Source organism: Drosophila erecta, unplaced genomic scaffold (genome assembly GCF_003286155.1).
Source record: "Drosophila erecta strain 14021-0224.00,06,07 unplaced genomic scaffold, DereRS2 tig00000000-arrow-pilon, whole genome shotgun sequence".
Taxonomy (NCBI): domain Eukaryota; kingdom Metazoa; phylum Arthropoda; class Insecta; order Diptera; family Drosophilidae; genus Drosophila; species Drosophila erecta.
In genome coordinates, this window is record NW_020825194.1 from 26,065,197 (window position 1) to 26,087,888 (window position 22,692).

Here is a 22,692-nt window from a genome sequence, read left to right on the forward strand (position 1 = left end):
ATCGAGATAAGGATGTGAATTAGACATAACTGGAACAGAAAAGAATATATGTATGAAATCAAAGCAAAGGAGAAAAACTAACTAATTGAAAACGGACCGAATACTGGAGGGCATTTAAGTTAAAGAGCAGTTTTCGTGCTTGGTTTAATGGAAATAACAACAGTCTCTCACTTGTGTTCTTGAAATTCAAAAGGTTAATATATTTGATTGATGCACTAGTTATGTTCTTTTCAGCTTCAAAGAATGCAATTGAAATTTTGTCGAGCTCTTTGGTCTGCAGTATTCTGGCGGCTAAAACAAATTACTAAATATCATTCAATAAATATATAATTTTATACATTTCTTGAGCTATCCCACACTCTCGATAGACCGCCGCGTTTTGTTTACATTGAATCAAATCTGAAAATGAGTTTTGATCATACGCAACTAATGCTGCAGCAACAGCTACTATAGCATTAGTTTGAACTTGTTTATTTACAATGTCCATGCTTACATTTGAGTTCCTAATAGTTTTGTGTTTTGGTTTAGCCTGTGAGACCGAATCTTGGCCAGCAAGAAATATATGGCTGAACACAGTATATTATTTTTGGCCCAGTTTCTTTTTTGTTTTAAGTGTAAACGATTGCACTATGTTCTCAACAAATGTACGAAAAGAAAGGTCCAATGCTCGTAACACACATAACAGTATAGTCAACTCCATCAAAGCGAAACGCAAACACAAAAGCAACCGTTGGGCCCAATAACATTACTAAAACATGTTCAAAATACAGAAGGAAACTCAAAGGAAATTGCAGCACGCCTTAAATAAATAAGAGAAAAGCCTGGCTAAATTACAGACTTAAAAGAAAATAATGTAGAGCGAAATAACAACGTGAGGCAAAAACAACAAAAACCGACAATAAGTATAAGAAAAGAAAACCAGCAACCCAACCCAAATCAAAAGAACAGCGACAACATACACACCCCCAGATGGAGAGCCACCAAATCAAAAGGGCCAACGGGCAGAGTTGAATGAAAACCCTATAATAGAAAGCGATGTTGCCAGTTTTCTCTATTCCAAGCGCAGACAGGGTTGCCCTGCTACTTTTAGAAGCTCAAACGACCGATAAAAACGGAGCGAACGACGGAGCAAAAGTATATAAAACAAAATAGAAATTGAAACATCCTTCCTGGGTAGCGTTTGTCAGGTTGGTGGTTGCCCAAACTACTGATGAAATTTATATGAGAACGAGCCGAACAATGCTGACCCACGGGGTGGCTGAGCGGCGTGCGGGGCTCGGTTTTCCCCAGGAGCGGCAGGAGTGCAACAATTTTCCATGGTGTGTGTAGCAGAAGAACCTGCCACAAGGGTTGCCAGCCAGAAATGACAGCTACTCCGCTGTTGTCCCCAAGGGGATGGTCGAGGTGCAATGCTCTAATGCCAGTGCAGAGAGAAAAAGTGTATCCAATATTTGATTAATATCATATCCCTTCAAATACTATTTGTTATCTTTAAATTATATAAAAAAAAATATGCAAGAAGTAAGCGTACTTAGAATAGGATCCAATATCATGTAAAATCCAAAGGAGTTCTTTATCCTAAAAACAGTTTACTCCAATAATATGGCTGATTGTGCTCTCTGTGTACGGATGCGGAAAGAGTGCGACGAGCATTTCCGGATAAGTAGCAAAAGCGCCGTAATAAAATCTGTCTAACATTGTTGGGTTGTTCGGGTTGAGTTAGAGCATGAATTCTGTACTCAGCGTTTGGGTTATGGGACCTGATGGTCTGGAGTTCCATTTGGCGGGTCGAAAAGTGGGTGGGCAGCGCTCTTGAAACATTTTCTGTTGTTGCTGCCTGGTGACAGCGCAAAATAAAATATGAGTAAGAAAAGGGGCTGTGCTTCCGGGAGGAACGTCAGATGAAATATGGTAAAAAAGGCAAATTGAAAAAATTTGTTGTTTAAGGCTGAGACAGAAAATTTATGGTTAAACGCCAGAGAGAGAGAGAGCCATAAACTAAAGTAAAAGAAATGTTCGCTGAGAAATAAAAAAAATTAAATGGAGGACCGCTAGATACAAAGTAAGTTGAGAAAAGCGATTAAATTTCATGAATTATGGCTAGCTCACACAACTATTGGATGGGAGCTGCAAGCCGAGATGAGTTACGATAGGTAAAACGAAAGCATGGTGTAGAAAGTACTAAGGCGAGGGAAGCTGTAACTGAATTTCCTAGTAAAATTTTGGCAACACTTTATTATTTTTATTCCCGTTACTCGTAGTAAAAAGGGCATACTAGATGCGTCAAAAAGTGTATAACAGGTAACAGAAGGTGTATCCGACCATATGTATAAATATTCTTGATCAGGATCAATAGCCGAGACGATTTGGCCATGTCCGTCCGTATGAACGTCGAAATCTCAGGAACTATAAAAGCTAGAAAATTTTGATAAGATATGCATGTTCCAGAAAAATTGTCCTATGTTGAAAAATCTTTGTTAGGCCCACTTAAACGCCCACAAACCGACAAAAACTGTTATAGCGTTCTTGTTTTGGTTAATTTTAATTACTTCATATATATTTTAGACATGCACGTGCCAAGAATGCGGCAATAAAAAAAATAAAAAACAAAGATAAATAATTTGTTTGCAAAACATTTGTGTTTGCATTTCGCCCAAAGGAAACATTAAAATTAAACATACAGCAGAGCAGACGTTGACAGTTTCAGTTCATTGAACCGAACTTAATTAAAAATCAAGTTGAAGGTCGACCACTCGATTCAGAGTGTGCGTATATATAAACAAAGAAAATATGCCGTATTGTTTATGTATTTCATTTAAATATAAAACGTTTTTGAGCCCAAAATCAGCCATACGCGATCAACAAAATTTCGTTTGAAGCAAAAAAGAAACTGGTAACTCGGCAAAGGTCAGTGAACATATTTAACAATAATAATAATAAAAACAAAAACCAGACACAACAAGTGAAGCCCAGTGTGAGACAGAGAGGAAAGTAGAAAGGAAGGGGGACTTTAATTCCGATCATGATTATTTCTGAGCAATGTCTCACGAAAAACCTGTTTTAATTGAAGCCCAGATTCGGTGGCTAGCTGCTGCCTGAAGTTTGGCAACAGCGCTCACGCAACTACCGAGAAATGTAAAGCAAACAAACAAAGCAGTTCGCAGCTCTGTGCCGCCAGCGGCAGTATTCCAATCAGAATTTCAAACATTTTAATATGAAAAACGTGACGCAGCAACAATAGGAAAACAACAGGAGGAAGAAACGTCAGACAGGAACGTTTGGGAACTGAAACGACAACAGCAGCACAAAAATATCTGCAGCTGCTTGAGACTTCAATTGTGGTCAGAACAATAACACAGATAGCCAGGTGTAACAAGATCCCAAGGTATCTGTCTTTATGTAATCAATTTGGCAAAGGGGAATAATGGTCGTATCTTCATATTGATATTGATTTGTATGGGGCATTTGTATTGACTACAAGAGTTTTATCCTGACTCTACATGTTGGAAAGTACAAAGTTCGGTTGGGATTCCAAAACTAGTTAGTTAGTTAGGAATAACGCACTTAATCGGTATATAAATCCAAAGATACATTAAAATTAAAAGTGAGAAAGAGAATAATTTGGTACTTTTTTAAATATACTTTGAGATACTTTGAAATTTGAGATGCTTCACAAAGAATTACTATGGTTAACAGTGCTGTGAAGAGGTGCGTTGATAGCCCGCGGCATTAGATCGCCGCTTACACGGTGGGTTTACGATAGTGTGAACGAGTTGAGTGTGTGTTAGTGGCAGGTGCTCGTTCGTGCGTGCCTGCAGTTGCATCTGTAAATGTATCTGTGTCTTTGTTTGTATCTGTGGCTGTGCTGGTGCTTGCACTTGCATTGGTGTCCGTGAGTGAACAGACTACGTAATAGCAGCATAACTGCATCGAGTGATAGTCACGTACGCCACACACCTCACAGTGACACCCGAAAAAAGCAACTCACAAAACCAAAACAAACCACACCACACCACACCGAACAAAACCAAACGCAGGTGTTCATTTTCATTCGCAGAGCGAGGAAAAAGATGGAGCTTCTCAGTTTCAATGCAATTCACTGCAAGCGCTGCTAACAAGTGTCACGTTAAATAAGGAAATGACAACAAGTTCTACTTGTCTACTTTAGTTGACGCTGCCTCGATTATGCAATGCATTTCGCCTTGGTATTTCTCTATCGCTACAGCAACCTATTATTTATAATCACTTTACGGTTTCAGCTCTGGCTGCGGGAACTTAAAGGTCATTGCTTAAAGTATTTGGCATTAGCGTCGCTGAAGTGTGCGTGTTTGCCTTAAGGCTACATTAATTTCAGCTTTGAACTTGCAGCACCAGCGGAATTTGGTTATTAACTTGGGCTTGTTCAGCTTGTAACCAGCTCCCCGCTGGTTAGAAGACTTCGCATGAGCTAATCGCAGTGGTTTAGTGCCCCTGGCAACTAGCTATTACTCATTTTCCAAGGTCTCGCCCGGCTCTTTTGGCCAATAGAATCAGCATTGGCTTTAACACTTTTTTGTTAACTAAGTTGAAGTTCTTAAAATATCATATTAAGTTTGGCATATTTTATATTTTAACTTTTAAATTATTGAACGTATCGCATACATTTTTCATTCCACCAAACTCAAATAAAATGAGTAGGAAATGTTTTAGCAAGTATTTTGCAATTTCGCTGTTACTTGAACTTGGATTTCCAGTGGCACGTTCCTCGAAACGTTCACAGGTCGCCCGGATAATGGATTTTTAAAGCCCTACGATATGGTCATTCCCATTCTGAAATGGCCTTAAAGGCTACTCCACACACCCACACAAAGGTGAATCTGCCATCTCTTTCCGCCCGACTCTTTCCGTCGCTTTTGCCGTCTGCGTTTGGTGTGTTTGTTGGCTTTGCCTATTCAGTGTGTTGGTGTTGTTGAAGTTGCTGTTGCTGTTGGTGCAGGAAACGTGTTTTTTTCAGACGACCAAACGGCGACACGGCCTATACATAGTGCACAAGAACAGCAAAGCAACAACGAACGCAGCAACAACATCTAGCGAGCGACTGGCAAACCTGCAATACATTTCATGCCCTAAGGCTAAACACGTCGCCCTGTGTTTGTTGCTCATCGCCAGTGTTCTCTGTACGGCTATCTCTCTTCATACTTCGCTGTCCCGTTCTCTGGCAACATTGTTGTTGTCATCGCTGCTTGGCCAACGACCTTTATCACGCTCTCACACACCACAAGCGCTCCTATTGGGCTGCTCTTCTGCTGCTGCTCACTCGCTCACTCACTGTACAAGCCCAACGAACTACAGTGCGACTTCCGCAGTGGGAACATGGGCCATTCAAAGAAAAATAAACAGAAGTATATCTCACAACTTATATTGCTTATAATATTTTCTTACATTTTGTTTGATTTTATTTTGTATGGCGACTTCGAAACGTTTAATAGAAATCCCGCAATTTAAATCTCTAATTTAGTATACAATCAAATGAAATTAATTGCTGAAAATGTATTTACATATGTTAGAAATATCATAGGACTGATTATAATTTTTGAGCAAGACTTAATTCAGGTAAGACTGTAACTCCAGCTCAGTCAGACGATTTTGGCCTTTTCTCGGCTCTGTTTTCTCTCGTCTCGTCCGCTTTTTGCCTCGCCTTCCTCGCTCCCTTTGTGCGTGACTTGCTTGCCGCCCTGTGCGTCCACGCCCCTTCCGCCCCCGCCCGTCTTTGGGGAGCGGGAGCGTCGTCAGCAGTTTAATAATTTCGAGTTGGAGTCTCATTTGAGCCTTTTCCCGCACTCACAAGCACACGCTTAGCAACAACCTGTCTGGCATACTCGTGTTTGGTTTGTTTTTTTTTTGTGCGCGTCGCTTGCTTCTATTTTTTCTGGTTTTATTTATATTTTTCCTCTCGCCTTGGCATGTTTTCCAATTAAAGTGCAAGCGGCGATGGCAAATTTTCCGTTTCCTATAGCGCCATCTCTGTTGCACGCGCAAGTCACCTGTCAACGAGAGTATGTGTGTGCGCGTGTGTGTGTGTGTGTGTGTGTGTGTGTGTGTGTGTGTGTTGTAATAGCCGCATACAATTTACCGTTATATGCCGGCGTAATAAGTAATAATAACAGCAACAACAAATGACAGACCTCAGTTGCTGTTTTTGTTATAATTTTTAGTATGCCCATTTCGCGTCTTTTTTTCAGAATGTTTCGTGAGCGATTTTTATCGCATTTTGCACGCACACACGAAAGCCACCGTGGCGCCATCTACTGGGGCGAAAAATAAAAATGCAATTTTATACGCATTAGCTTTGGTTTTATTTTTGTGTACTCGTTCGTTGCTCTTTTATTCAGCCTGAACTTGGTACCGCTTTCGTGAATCACGCGCCGCTTTAAAAAGCAGGTCAACCACTCCTTCCATCTCGTTTCCCCTAAACGTATGAGACAAAAAACATCAGCTAAAAAAATAATAATAAAATTACCATGCGAAGAGAACGGGCAATAAACATGCCAAGTTTATTTGACACAGATTTTATTTATGTGTTAAATGAGTATAAATACTCACTGACGTCGTTTCTGCTTCTGTTTGGGGAGTCTACAATATTTTTCATGATCAAATTAATCACTTTTACGGAGAAAGGAAAAATATTAAAATATTACATTTTTAGTTAATTTTATTAAATACAAGCTAAATCGAAAAGTATTTGGCCAAGCCATATCATCAGATTGAATAATTTCAGCATTCTATGGGGAGTCGATGAAAATGCACATTTTTGTTTAAAGGTGTCTAAGAAGTTTTCGCTTGCTTCTCATTAGCATTTAGCCATATTTTAATATTAGTATTTACTGACTGTTATACATGAAAAATCCTTTTTCCATAAATAAAGTAATACCTTCTATCCCATAATTTATTTGCACTTGAATCATTATTTAGGGCATCGAATATTATAAACACTATATCAATTGCGGAACCGCACAGCTGATTAGATTGTAAGATATCCCGATGAAGTTCTTATAATACATTATTCGATCATCTAGGTTATTTTTCTAATACACATCGCATAATCATCGCATTTATTCTGCTCGTACTTGTTTATCGTATAAATTACAACCATTTGCGGTTGCTTTTGCCACACAAAATTAAAGCAAAGGCTAAAAACAGCTGGAACCACAAATGAAAAGTAGGTAATTAACTCGCTGGCCCTCTCATCGCTTGAGTAATTTACGGCATTTGTTACTGAAAAGGGTAATACGTCCAGCTGCTCTTTGCAACAACTCATTAATCGATGGTGCAGGTATTATTATTTTATGTATCTGCTGTCAATAAAAGAAAAAAGGGAACCGCCCGTCACAAATTAAAATGATTCCATATGCAAATCGAGGGGAATATCAAACCTTTGACTAAGGCGGGGAAGAACTTTATAGTTTATTCATTTGATATGGATTACTTGATTGCTAGCTTGGTATGATGATATGCAGAGAGTTATAGGTTTGTAGAACAAGTTCGAAATTCGAAAGTTATTTTTATAACTTTTAGAACTATAAAAGCATATTAAATAGATTAAAATATTATTTTCATTATTTTCTGGAAGTTGGTTAAATGAAAAATTACACTTCCCGGTAAAGTACGTGCAAAGACAAGTTTGGAGATTATATCGATTTTTGCCTCATTTGTAATTTGATTTTCCCCTTTAGACCTGACCTACACAAAGCCAAGTCGGAGACAACATAAGTGATAAATACTGGTAGAGTAAACGTAGTTGGCCTGGACGATTTTCACAGCCCTGCCACTGGGAATCATTAGGCTTCAGCCAGTCTCAAGCTAGCAACGTTCAAAATTATCAGTTTTAGTGTTCGGATCAACTAAGTGAATTCGCATATAGTGATACCATAGTTATAGAATCGATAGGCGTCTCGAAGAAGCAAAGAGAAACGCCGAAAATGCAAGTGGTGGGTGCTCTGGTCAATATGCTGCTGATCTCGGCCTGCGTCTACACGATGTACTCGCTGACCCCGGAGGTCCATTGCTATGCCTATCTGGCGGCATCGTTCAGCCTGGTCCACGGACTGCTGGGCCTGATGCGCTCCTTCACCGAGGAGCCCGACGAGTGCGGACGCACCTTCATGATCTCGTCCAGCATACTGGAGGTTATCCCACTGCCACTGGCCAACATCGAGTTCTACTCAGTATCCAATCAGTCGGGAGTGGCGCTGGTGCACGGCTTGTCGCTGATCCCACTGTTCTACGACATGGTCGGCAAGATGTGCGAGGACTGGGACAGCTCCACGGAGACGCTCAAGGACCTCGCACTGATGGGCAACATCGGGTCCACTTTGTTTCTGGCCATCAAGGACGGCAAGCATCTATACTTCGGCGTGGTCGCCACCGTGCTCCTCGCCAGATACGGTGGCTCTCTGATCGATCGCTGCAACGAGAAGCTTATCCACCATTTAGGCACTCTGGGAAACGCTGGCATCCTGGCCCTTATGACCTACGCACTCACTGAGGGCTAGTTGCTTAGTCTTGAAATTGATCGTTTCACGGAATAAAGACACTATAAAACTGGAATGATTTTCAGCTGAGTCAGAATTGTTTATCATGGCGTCTAGAACGAGTACACATTTAACACTGGGGGATGTGGGGATCAGGACATTTGGGTAAAATCTGCAGAGGAAAGGGGGTATCCATGACAAATCTATTAATCAAGCATATTACGGTTATGTAAACGCCATGTAAGCGTATGCCCACTTCGGTGTGCTGCAGCTAAGTGGTATTCTCACTTGCGCCACTTTAAATTGGAAACTTAGTTGTTATTTGTTCGCTGTCTGACTGAATAGGCATCGTGGATAAGACGCGGTTCAAGGACCGAAGGACGCAGGACGAAGGGCTCAGCAAGAAGGACTCAGGAGGGCAGAGAAGAAAAGTGACGGCAATAGCCGTGGACGCAGCACTCTGATGCATTACATTGCCATTTCTTAGAAACACGTAAGGCAGTAAATAATATTTTACACCACTTTTGTGTGCATAGCCCAAGATATTGTCGATAGTCAATAAATATTCATTATTCTGTCTGTTTTGATCGCCTTATAAGCAATTGATTTCCCAAACAAAAAAAGAAAAATAATTAAATCTATTTAGAATATTAATTTCTTGCGTTATTATTAGGAAAGTTGCCCTTGCTATCTCGTTCCCCCTTTATAGCCGATTTACTCGGCGGATATTACGCAACACATGCAAAATGGAAACGAAGCACAGTCACAGCTAATAAATAATGCAAATTCAGTGCAGTGGCGGAGGGGAACGGGTTTCCCAGGGCGGCAAGGAGGTGTTGGTTAGCCAGGCAATTGAACTTTTGCTGCAATAACTTTCTTAGGTTGAACAGCTGTTGCTGCTCAAGAAAGATACGGCCACACCAGCAGCGAGTGAGTGAGATGGGGCGAGTGCAATAACTTTTCGCTTTTGTCCCGCCACATTTATTATCGCTTTATTTTTATCGCATAAATAAAAGTGCAAAAGCGTAAAAAGGGCTTGTCAACGGCAAGTCGCGACGTCGAGTGGAATGAAATGCAATGAATGAGTTCAGCTGAGTTGAGTTGGGTTGCGCCAAGAGCGAGACAGCAAACCAGAAACCGAAAGAGACGGCTAGCGCAAAAGTGTGTGCAAAAAGTTTAAGGACATGTTTGTCATGTTTACATTTGACTTCAAGTGCTGTGCACTTTAAGAACTTTACCTTGGAATTTTATAGGGAGCGAATGGGAGGTCAGGGGCTGGTTTTACGAAGGGCTAACTTGCGTCTTCCTGTGAGTTTTATATTTATGACGACCAAGCACGCGACTCGCATTTTATTACAATCACCGTGCAGCGTTTTGTTTTAAAAGGAGGCGGAGGAAAAACCTGAACCACACCCAACTTATAGAACTGTTTCTGTCTGGCCGAAGACCCTGGACCCTCGACCCTCGTTTTCCCGTCCTCACCGGCTTTACCGTTTAATGGTGTTAATAGCCTTTGTCAAAAATGGGCGTGTTCGGTAGACAGTTTGTGTTGTTAGCCCCTTTTTTTACGCTGATCTAAACAGGGGGCAACACACTCATTCAAAGATGGTGAAAAGGTGCGATCCGATAAGCTAAAGAGACCAGAAACCAGAGACAGCCAAGATGTAATGGGTATGGATGGAAGAAACTAGATAAGAAATTAATACGTAGCATTTAAATGTAATTTTCCTATAAGTTCTTGTAGTTTTAAGAAACGGAGTTTTACGATTAAACAAAAGACTTCTTACATTATGTGCTCGAGCTTATATAGAAATCGACCCTTGACCCTGGACAACATAGTATTTGCTGTATTGAAGGTAAAATTTGTATACCAGTACAAAAAGATTTATACAAAGGTCCAAAATACGTAAAAATAAAAGAGGTCTTATATCTCATCTCAGTTTCGAGTAGGTAAACTACATATGTATTTCGAAATTACCTTTTAAATAATTCATGAATAAAAAGATGCATTAGAAAAAAGTATTATTCCGGTAATATAACAGCTATATAGTAAATGTCATTGCCACATTAGGTCTTACTAAATTAGTAAACTACATATTTATTTCGAAATTACCTTTTAAATAATTGATGAATAAAAAGATGCATTATAAAAAAGTATTATTCCGGTAATATAACAGCTATATAGTAAATGTCATTCCCACATACTGGAATAAGGACTGTGCTGAATACAACCGACAATCAATGAAAAAATTCAAGTTCAGAAGAGTCCTTTTAAATTGCTAATTTGGGCACAACACTCTTGAGTAGATATATTATATATTTGCGCTTTAACGATACCATTTCCCAATTGATTGGCTCACTTTAACACACAATAGCTATAAATTAAACTGACTGGGCAGAAAAGCACACACAAAATGCACCTGCCCATGGCATCGACGTGTACATATGTATGTATATCTTTAAAACCAAATAAAACTAGCAAAGCATTTGAAAATTAATTGCAAAACCCATTTGGACCGGACCTCGGACAACATTTTGCATTCAGAAAGTGATAGAGCGAGGCAGACACAGAGTGAGAGCGAGACAGAAGAGGAAACGAGGGCGTTGGTCACTTAAACGGAAAAATTGGAAAACTTAAATGCACCAAAAATGGTCGAATTTAAAACGCTGCAAAACATTTTTGCCGGCAAAAGATTAAAGCACACGCATACACATCCACTCGCCGCATGTGTGTCTGTGTATCGGGTTGAATAAAGCAATTTCAGTGAGTGGCTGGGTGGTTGGGAGGTGGGTGGCTCGCCGCCCGTCACCCGTGTGGGGTTAAATGCCATAAATAACGGAACAGGCGGCAGTCAGCACATAAAATACAAGCCAGGCACATAATATACAAAACAGAGAGGAAGAGAAAGGAAGAGCAAGACTGGCAGAAGTGGAGAAAGGCAGAGAGAATGAACCGGCCGGGGATACACAAACACACGAAGACACTCGCAAAAAGCTTAGCCTGTGTGCACCACTTTCGGGTGTGGGAAAGAGACGCGCGAGCCTGAGAGACGGAGACGGATAGACAACAGAGCGAGTGAATGAATGTGTGGCGAATTTAGCTATCTTCCGGACAAATCCGGCAAAATTCAAGGATCACATTTGGCTATTTTTGGAGCTTGTGCTCGGAGTAATTGAAGTGCTGCTTAATTGTCATTAACGTTGCATCTTAAGTACACCACAACACATTGGCATACCTTTCTAAAAACATGATTATCTTAAAAAATGCTAATGCATGGAGATCATAAACAATTATTGCGTACCACACAACTTAAATTTTGTACAATTCTTTACTTCCCAATCATGAATTACCTAAAATTCTTGCTTACCTAGAAGCGTATTAACATATTAATATCCACATTTGGATATGTTAAGGAAAATCATGTTGTTTTCACATTTTTCTTACCTTACGTCAGAGGAATTAAACCGCTGAAAAACATTGAAAACATCAACTTGCTCGAAGGAATAAACCGTGTGTGCTTCCCATCTGGCGTTTTAATGGAATCTTATCCCCTGACTTACGTGGTAATCTACAGTGGGCAGCACTAGTTTCCGAGTGGCGCTGACGTCGCTGCCAGCAGCCGAAAAAGGCCAAAGGGCGGGTGGCAGAGCGGTGTAAAATCAATAAAATCAAGGGCAGACAATGCTGATGCCGCTGCCGACGTCGCTGCTTCCCCAGGCAGCGCACGTGAGGCGACCGCTCCTCCTTCTGCCTCTTGTGGGTGGAGGGTGGTGGGAGGTTTGTTGGGTGGTTTGTTCTGCTGGCAGCGACAGCAACCCCCATGGCAGCATTATTGTGAAAGTTTCCGACTGCGCGAGAGTGTGTTTGACTTTGTGTGTGTGTGTTTGTGAACGGAGGCAGTAAAACGAAATGAGAAAGCATGAAAAATAATCATTTTGCGGAGTTACTCCCGCAACGACCAGCCCCTTTCACCCCCTCATCACCTCCCTTAAATACCAAAGAAACTTTTTTTGGGCGGTGCCTAGCAAAATATTTCAAATTGCAAAGCAGCAGCTGAAAAAGTAGAGCCCTTAGAGTTTGTGGGCTTTTTGTTGTACAGCCGGGGCCAAGTTGCTAGATTTGGGCTCTTTACCGGGCTTATAACTACTAGCTTATAACCAATGCAAAGTAGGAATTCCGTCAATACCACAATGCGTATATGAAGAAATGGCACGTGCCACATACTGGAACTAAGTATTAAGTTCCAGTTCACCATATCAATTGACCGTGTTAGGGCTTGCAAGTCCTATAAACTTGGCCGAAACTGTACATCGGGAAGGTGCCCCTGCTCACTCTCCATTTCGCTTTCTTCGTGTCTGCCTTAGTGATTTTGGGCGCTGTCAGCGGCAGAAGGACGAAGATGGCAAAAAAGAACGAAGTGGCTGAAAGGGAGCAGCTGGAGGAGCAGCGGCTTCTGTTTCGCCTGCTTTTATTTTCGGCTCGCATAACTTTTTTGGGAGCGGATAAGAGGGTGTCGTGGGTGCGGCTGTCCTGGCAGGATATTGTTCTGTGGAATAGGAAGGCGCGCCATCAAATTTAATGTGCGGACTAATAGAAAATGGCGTCTGCATTTAAATTTCCCTGAAGTTTTTGGCAAGGACGTCAGAGCGGATTCCCTTTATTTCATTTTCTTTTCTTTGTTTAAGTTGAGTTTGCATTCAATTAATGTGAAAATGTCAAATGTATGGATGGAAGGGGTGGTGTCTTGAGAATTGGGCTCGAGATAGCCCTTGTTGTTACTTGTAATGTGATACAGCGAATGGAAAGAGATGGGCGTGGCAAATTTTCTTTATTCGTTGTCCTTCTGTCTTTTACAATTGTGCTTCAAGTTAAATGATGATGGCAGAACTTTAATATGTTGAAAGAAAATGGGAAACCTTGGATAAAGTGGATAAAGAGTTATTAAATATTTGTTTCTCTTTAAAAACATCACAATTAATGTCTATTTAATAATTGGTCTGCAAAATTTTAAATGTCAAAACATTCTTCTAGTTAACTCTAGCTAAGCCTAAGCTTCATTTTCACGGATAAGCTATCACAATTTGAGCCATCTAATTGGCCATTAGGAAGTTGTCTACTATCTCGCTCGTATTTCATCCTGTTTTCCTTTTCGCTATGTTATCGCCACAAATATTCACAAAACACTGCAAGTTGGGCGAGAAGTTTCAAACATTTGACTTTGGGCTTTAATATCCAAACTGGCAGGCCGCAAGAGAAGCTAAACCAACAATTAGTGAACCTTTCCGAAAACTTAATTAGCCATATCAGCAACAAATAAAGGCGTACTCAAGTTGAAGGTAATAAAGGTTCTACAAACTTAAAGTAATTTAAATTTTACCAAGACAATTTTGTCTAGAGACAACGAAGTCTTCGCAATCTATCTTCATATTCAATGAATTAAATTATCGGCATCAAAGTGAACCAGAGCAAGATGGCTTATACGGAAGCCTTTAGAGCCTTAAGCTTCCAGCCTGTGCACACAGAAATAATTTTGTTTGCCAATATTAAGTCAATAAGACGTCAATTATTTTGAAGCTGTATTCAAAATGTTAAATATTACAAAATGGCATTTAATACAATTATAATTCCTAATAAATTTGTATGGCATAATCAGAAAATTTTCCCAAGCAGAACTTATCAAATCTCTTGAAATCTATAAAACTGTTTATGGAATATTCTTAAAACTTCTAATATTAACACACACTTCTAGGTTTGTTTGCTCACTCTTGTAAATGTGGTTGCAGATATAGTCAAAAAGGATATTCAAGTTAAAGAAGACTAATATAAGATTTTTTTCCGTGTGTGAAGAGCGGCAACTGCGCAGCGCCAAGAATGCCAAAGTAAAAATGGGCGCAAAAACTAGTTACACAAACACAAACGCACAGCTACAGCTGCAGACAAGATGCCAGCCCACCCAACCGCCACCCACTGACCTGGCACGTCTCCCCCGTCCTCCAGGGGAGCACCCCCACCTCCGCCCCCTTGCCCCCTCAGCAGACAGTGCCACCCCAACCCTCCCCCCCTGCACTCCACCCAGAATTGAGCTTGGGGCGTTGTTGCCGCATTATTTTTATCAAAAATGTTATCAAAATGTGCGTTGCCAGCTGCGAGTGCAGAGGAAGAGGGGTAATGGGGGAAAAGGGATTTTTCGAGCGGCGGGGGGATTGAGAAAAGTGTGCTGAGCTTTTTACTGTGTGAATGAGGTCGAACGGTGGGTGGGGCGTGGGTGGCTTTCTGCTGGCTTAGATGGCACAAGAAAAAGTTGAAAATGAAAATAATGACAGCGTTGACTGAGAGAGATAGGGAAATGGGGAAAAGCGGCAAAAGGAGGAGCCCAAAGCGGAGATGGAAAAGTAGGGGGTGTTAAAAGTGTGGGCGGCGTTTGAGTGGACCTTTTGGGGTGGTAAAGTAGGTGGTGTGTTGGATTTCCAGCTTTTGTTCGTTGCTTTTTGTTTTGTTTTGTCTACGAGAAAAAGTTGCACTTAGTGTGTGTGTGCTGGCTGTGGAATTTTGCGCATGTACGGCGAGCACATAATACATAAGATATATGCCCGGGTATATATACACAACGTAAATTGTTATCGATTTTCCCTGTTGCCATGTAAGAGGAATGTGGCCCAAGGGGCCTGGGGGGCTGAAGGGATATGGGAATATAGATGAGGTACAGAGTACATGTGTGTGCCTTGTTTATGTTTATGGCATTTTAGCATAACGGCAGCGGCTAAGTAAGTCCATCTATTTATCCACAGCAACGGATGCCACAGCATCTCAAAGATACACAGTTGCGAGGAAAATATATATTATTCTTCAACGTTAAATATACGTATTATTCGACAATTTTTGAAAAAGACATTTTTTGAAAAATTATCTTATGTCTAGCAGAGGTTGTATTTAAAATTCACATAATATTCCTGTGTTCATTTGTTTAATTCATTAAACACAGCTACTTGTTCCAGAAATATAAATTTTGGGATGGTAGGGCCAGTGCAATTTCAAGGGCACTTCATTTGTGCAATAGTCGAATGCTATTAACTTGGCTGCAACCAAACGTATGTGGGTTTTCACTTTGCACGCACCGATAGATACGAAAACTTAGTTAAAGGAAGGGAAGCAATACCAGTGTATCTGCCAGAAACTTTTACCTATCTCTACTTCTCATCGTGCCACATAGCCGTGAATGAATGAAATAATGTAATTTTATGCCACGGCTAGAAAAGGGCAAAGTTTTCCTAAGGATTCCTTATCCATTCCATTTTATTCCAAATTCTTCCTACCACTAATTAAGGTTGTTTCTCTGGGTATTCAGTCGCTGACATCTTGGTTATCTATGGGATTGGCCTTTGAGTCTGCAAAACCCAAGGAAAATGTAATTTGTCAACATCTGATGGCATTATCAAACAGCTCAGGGACAAACTTAAAGATAACGGCTGAGTTGCGTTTAAACGTATGAACGATTTATTTTGGTGATTTCAACGTGAAATTGTGTTTTTGCCTTTCGTTTCTTTTCGTACTGTGAGCAAAAAAAAAAATGGGCAACAGTCTGTTCTGACACGCAGGCACATAACAAAATCCTGATTTATCATCAGTCAATCACAACATTCGATCAAAGATTACGGCTCCAAATAGAAGCCCAAGAAGCTCCCGATTCCCTTGCCCCGTACGTTTTGTCAGGAAAAGAAAATGCTAAGGAAAATACATATATTTTGAACCGTTTCCTGCCGTACGAGTGTGATTTCATGAAGTAAAATGGGAGAACAGAAGTAATAACCATCCAATTTCATTGAAAAAGGCAGGCTTTAATATACCCTTATTAAATGATATAAAAGAATCGCCATTGCTTAGCATCTGTTAGCACTTAATAAATAAATTTATAAAAGTATATACATATTTATAAAAGAATATTAACATTTTTGTTTTATTGTTAATGGCTGATTAGGAAATAAATTCTCATGTGTACAAAATGGTTAAGTAAACAGCAGTCCGTTTTCCTTGAATAAGTTCAATTATTTGTATATTAACTTCCGTGTAAATATAAATATTAGTAATTGACTAAGAAAGAGGAACCCAATCCGATGGAGCCCCACGATAGGGCATTGGTAAACCTATTTTGGCAGGCAACAGCAAAAGCTATTTTATAAGTTTTTCTAGCTGCCGCCTTCGTGCATTTTCTTTTAACCCTGGAAGGATCCTTCGGACCGGGACCCCCTTAAATTTATGTATTATATTTTTCGCTTTTTTAAGACTTATTCACTCTGACAGGCGGTGCCAGTTTGTCTTGGCTTCGCTTTCAAGCACATGTTATGCTGTTTTGCCTTTTCGTTGGCAGCTGCTGCCACAGTGGAAAATCAGGCAGCAAGAAAATCTGGAGCGAAACAACAAAGGCAGAAAACAAAAAGCAATACGCTGTTTGCATCCTGCAAAAGCACTAGGTGTGGTCGAGGGAGCCAGAAAAAGGAAAGAATTAAGCAAACACTTATCGATTTATGTGCCAGCGAGAACTTAAAGCTTAAACTGGAACAGCACGAAAAACGCGCGCGTCATGCGTGCTGGAAAAACAGCGTCCAAAATGCCATCGACCCAAAGGGGGGTTTATTGCATATACGTACGTACGTACACATGTATGTACGTGCATACATATACAGAGAGAGAGATACTTTTGTGTGTCCCAGGATGATTCGATTTTAAGCGAGGCCCATTAATCGACAAATCAGCACGAAAAATTGGAAGAGGCAAAGAAGAGGCCAAGGAACGAGCTCAATTTATATAACTGATTTTGGCTCCAATCAGATGAATGAATTGTATTTCGTATGAACATGTGTCGTTTACAAGACCGCGATAATACGATTGCCAACCAAGGAGAATAAAAGGAGAACTCTCCAAGTTCCTCTGCCTACTCAAAAATCTCAAAAAATACACCCACATCCACTCGAAATCCACTTCAAAGGAGAGTGAAAATGCATTAGGCTTTGAGCACATACAGAAGCAGAAAACTGGCAACAGCGCACAAGAGGTCTGGAAGCGAAACCATAATCATCTATCTCTGAAATTTCAAAGAAAAAATCATTTTCACTTTTATTCCGCGGGCAGGCGATTTATAGTCGGCATCTCAATTTAACATTCCTTAAATTTACATTTAACATTGTTAATAATTTCCACTTAACTCGGCTACATCTATCTTCCTATATAAAAACAAGATCAGTAAAAGTTATTACATTGAGCTTAAATTCTTTTAAACAGTCAAGTTGCCATTTCAAAGCGCTGAGTTTCCATTTTGTGCTATTTCTGTGACCAGAAACCAATTCCCTGTATCTAATGTCCCATACAAAGTTGCATATCCAGCGTATCTGAACAATAAAAATAAAATAAAAGCTGCAGAGCACAAAACAACGAAAAAAGAGAGGCAAGCAAAACAAATAAAGGCAGCAAACATTGCCGGCCAACAACTCCACGTAAACTTCATTTACTGTCTGGCTGCGGACCGCGATTCCTCCAACCCCCCTTCCACACCAACTCCACAGAGGGGACTCCTCTTTGCCCCCTATTTTCACCCCACTCCGTCGCCCATGCCACCATTTATTGAAAGGCCTGCACGCAGTTTGTTTTTGTTTTTCTCTTTTTTGCTAGCTCAAACACAAAATTACTTTTTGTGGCTTGACTGGTGAGGTCTGGAGGTCTCTCCATCTCGCTTTTCCGTCTTTACCTCGCTCCCTCTCCCACTCTATCTGCCCTGCTTCCTCTCACTATCTATCTACAACTGAGGTCGACAAAATAGTGCGCATTGGGAATAAATGAATTGCTTTAAAGCACCCAGCTTTAATAAATGCTACACATTTCGTATCTAGAAAACGGTAGCGAAAGTAAATTTAAGCAATGTTCAACCTTGAAAGCAAATGTACACCTGTATAAACCTGTATAAAATAAAATAACAGCCAATTCAAACATTTAAAATACATATTAGGGTAACTTTGGAAATGGAAACATCAAATTATAGAAAATATATTGCGGAGATCAATCTTAAGTAAAATACAATATAAGTTAATGTTAGTATGAACATTCGTAATCCATTCATTTAATTTCGCTGAATATAAATACAAATGGGTTAATTATAGTCTTGTCTCCATTTAATTTTCTCAATTGTACCCAAGAATTACTACTGTAATGACCGGAACTGTAGCTTTTTCGTTTATCTTGCATGCTCTTTCTGTTTGTTATTGTGTGTGATAGCTTTTATTTAGTTTTTTGTTTTTCTTTTTTTAATAAATGCTTGGGTTCATTCAACTGTCAAAAAACACTATACACACACGTGGAAAGCGCAGAGATAGACAAATAAAAAGAGAGAGGAATAAACAAGATCGAAGCTCACGACGTGCATACAAAAGATGTAAAATTAATCGAGCTTCTTCGCCTGAAACATTTTAAATATTTATGTATCCTTCACTGCCGATTTCTCCTGTGTACATGTGTATGTAACTTCCCCGATATTCCGACAGATGCTTTCGAACATTTTGTTCTAAATTTAAGTTTAAATTCTAAACAGTGAACAACATTTTTCAGCAGGCCACTCCCGCCCACAGAATCTTCCCATCTTTATTCACGAATTCCCTCTGCACTCGCATTCTGTAAAAGTTTTTCCTTGTTCCTTTACGACTATGTTTATCTATTTTAGTTTCAGCGGCCGTGTGTGTGTGTTTGTTGTATTTATGGCATTGTTTCGCTTTCGAGTTTCCGCCATGAAAGTGCAGACCTCCAAAATGCAACTATTTCTGTCCGACATACATAGATACACAGCCATTTCGCCATAGTGTGAGTGTACGTCGTAACACAAGCATTCCAAATTGTTCATAGGATATACATATATAATAAATATAAATGAATACTTGTAATCGAACAATCTGAAAAGTAAGTTTTCTAGCTACAAAATAATATTACGTTTTCTGAAGGTTCAGGCCAAATTGTATTGTTTTAGTACACAAGCTGCTTGTAGTTTTTAGTTTGCTCCAATCGAAACTGATTTATAATAGCAATAAATAGATCGTCATATAACCTTAGTTTTCTTTCGATGACTAAAAATCAGCGCCAAAAAGCAACATCGTAATCTATGGAAGAAAAAGAATCAACCAGGAAGAGAAGCGGAAGATAAGAGAGAAGCAGCAAGACAAAAACAGCACCCAAACAGAAAAAACATTACCAATACAGAGAACCATGAGCTGGCAACGGTATCTCTACTTTACCACATACTTATGTACATATGCAGGCATCAAAAGCTACCATGAGGAAGAAGAGGAGCAAGAAGCGGGCTAGAAAACAAAGAAGAAGTAGGCGGAATGGAGTGCGAGTGCAATGGCAACAACAAAGTAAAACAACAACAGCCAACTCAGGAGATAAAATGGATAGCAAAGCTGTCTGTTTTTCTTACTTGCGACTGTGTGTGTGTGTGTATCCAATGCAGCAGCGGCAACGAAAACAACAACAATCGAAGTACAGTGAACCGAAAGACTCGAAAACGTTGTAAAAACACATGTAGGTGTTATACAATTCTTAAAGTTTACTGGTGTGACAAATGCAACTTCTTAACGGAGTAACAGTGAATTGAAATACACACTATTTTGAATAAATAGGCAAGTGCTATTATATTACTGTTTTATATTGCTATTATTTGGAAACACTTTTAGACTGCATTGAAATTTTACATGTCAAATTAGAGACGAAATCGGTTCGAAAAGAGAAAAGCTAATTGGGAATTTGACTGCCTCATGTTTCCTTTGTTATTCTTTTTGGTCGCTTTTTGAGCAAGCAAAAAGAGTTAGATGAATGACAAAAAACAGTCCATGCTGTTGCAACAACTTTTAATTGACAGAAAACTTGCGGTCAGGATAAATGACCAAAGTCTAAGTGGCCAAATGGTACGCATGTTTCCAAACCCCTCAGCCTAAATCTGTATGCATACAAATGTATAGCCGGTTCAACTAGTTGGTCATAATTGGTTTTTGGTTTTCGATCCTTTTGCCTGTAATCAACCAAAAAAAAACCCCTCAAACTTGGCTTTGGGCATTTTTCCTCTTTTCAGTTCTTGTGTGTTCCTTTAATTGGATTGTATTTACTGCCACTGACAGCATTTAAAATTGTTTATAGACGTAACCAACATCACAGAAATCACTTGTACATTATTGAATCCTTTTGGAAACACACGAAAATTTAAATAGCAATATTAATCCGATACCAAACCATTTCGAATCAAAATTCAGTACGTGAGCCCGATAGTTTAAAATGAGAATTATTTTCCAGTCACATTTAAAAACAACAATTTTTAGAAATAACATTCTGACAAAACGAATATCATACATTCATTAAACGAACTCTATATATCGATCTATACATAACGATATTTCAAATTGCGAGCCATTATAAAATTTGTTTAAAAAAATAGATAAAAAATCTGTTCTGTATACTGCGTTTAATTAAGGTAAGTTTAAAGCAAATAAACATAGTTGTCACACGACTGTTTATAAATTATCGAATAGAAGTTCACTTTAAATTAATGCCCTTATATGACACTTTTGTTAGGGCGAACGCCCACTGTCTTCCCACGCATTATAATTAACTGCCCCAGATTCCGGAGTATCCGGCACATGGGAAACAAATAAATACGATTGACTTTTTCCAAGGTCTGAGTCTGATATTACACTTCCGCTCTTATCGGAGAGGCAAACAGTAGGACCAGTGAACACACCGCGGTTAATATTACACATTTTCAGAAGAGTTATTGGCTGATTTTGCCCGGTCTTAACTCTTAAGTTCTTATTTCGCTTTCGACTTACAAAATATTACTCACATTTCGCGAACTCAGCGCTCTGCTTCTTCTCCCTCTCTCTCCTCGCGCTTTGTCAATTGATAAGCCGTTAGCCGACGCCTCTCTCTCACTGCTCTCTTATAAAGTTCTTGTTTTTTGTTTTACTCCATTCGATGTTGTTGCTGGTTTTGGTTGTTTGTTGTTGGTTGCATTCCAGTTATGAAGATGGGGAAGACGAAGACGTTTGAAACCGCAGTTCTCTGATTAAGCAATATTATTAACCTTTGATGTATTTCGTATTTACTATGTAATATAATTTTCGTTGTCAAGCGCTGCAAGAAACACGGAGATATAAAAGATTACGTTTGACACTTTATGATCAGCTTTTATTCTTTTTCATACACAATTGTATGCACACTAACACACGCGCGTAAAAAAACTCGCGGCGGCTGCTGCTGCTCTTCTTCTTGCTCCTCCGCCTCTTATTCTTCACGCAGCAGCCTCTTTTTTCTTCGTCGCTTTCTCTCTGCTCTTCGCTTCGTATATTTCATACAATTTTCTTTGTTGCAATTTAGGCATTTGTTTTAGCACACATGCACACTAAACACAGACACGTACACACAAAGGCATTCGCAGCAAATTATATTTTGCTGCTCTTTCTCTTTCATGCCGTACGGATTTGCCGCCTCACTCTGGCTCACACACTCACACACTGGCTACTCACGTAATTCAGCTAACTTTTCGTATTCTTCCTTTCCGGACAAATCTCACAATTGCCTCACTTCGATTCGCTGCGAGAACAAGCACGAGTATTGTATTGTATAATTAAGAATTTTTTTCCGATTTGCTACGACCCCAAAATGTTTCAGTACACACAGACACCACACACACATGCGCGCGACGAGGAGGACGACGCAACGACACGTCCGTTATGTTCCAGCGAAAGAGAGAAACAAAAACACAAAAAGGAAACGGAGAATCCCTAACGGGTGACGGAAAAATGACTAACGCTAGAATGGAATCGAATATTCGATTGGTCATAATTGAAAAGTTGGGATTTTTGGTTTCTCATAGTTGCGTTACTTGTGGAATTCAACCTACATAGAAATAAATATCGAGTTTAGCGTAATATTGTGAAAAAACATTTACTTCATATAGTAATCTATTAAAAATGTATCCATAAATTCATATTACATTTCTTATTTTTAATATATATTATCTTAATATGTTATCTATTTGCACTTTAGCTATGAATATTTCTTAGCTCTTCAGCGGCGTACATACAAACGTAAAGTAAACATATATACGACAATTCCTAACAATTTTTGTATACTATTGTATAATCTTTTATA

At 39.6% G+C, this 22,692-nt stretch overlaps 2 protein-coding genes across 6 annotated transcripts in view; one reads left to right on the top strand and one right to left on the bottom strand.

Annotated features, from left to right (window-relative positions):
- LOC6553084 (histone-lysine N-methyltransferase, H3 lysine-79 specific) overlaps window positions 1-22,343 on the bottom strand; it is a 41,617-nt gene extending 19,274 nt beyond the window's left edge. Inside the window, exons 1-2 of one of the 5 annotated variants that reach the window (XM_026975690.1) lie at window positions 21,959-22,343; window positions 21,383-21,672 (exon numbers count right to left, since the gene is read on the bottom strand). The gene's annotated coding sequence lies outside the window, so the exon portion shown is untranslated. Of the gene's footprint in view, window positions 1-21,368 lie in introns of all 5 variants that reach the window. The other 4 variants (XM_026975689.1, XM_026975688.1, XM_015154089.2 and 1 more) reach the window with 4 other exon arrangements.
- LOC6553083 lies at window positions 7,703-8,600 on the top strand. The gene has a single exon (XM_001979042.3). It carries the CDS (start codon window positions 7,959-7,961, stop codon window positions 8,529-8,531), a length of 573 nt encoding a protein of 190 aa, XP_001979078.1. The 5' UTR covers window positions 7,703-7,958; the 3' UTR covers window positions 8,532-8,600.
- Window positions 22,344-22,692: the final 349 nt, after the last annotated feature.

Coding starts and splice junctions, on each gene's coding strand:
- LOC6553083 (XM_001979042.3), top strand. CDS start 7,959: ATGCAAGTGGTGGGTGCTCTGGTCAATATGCTGCTGATCTCGGCCTGC.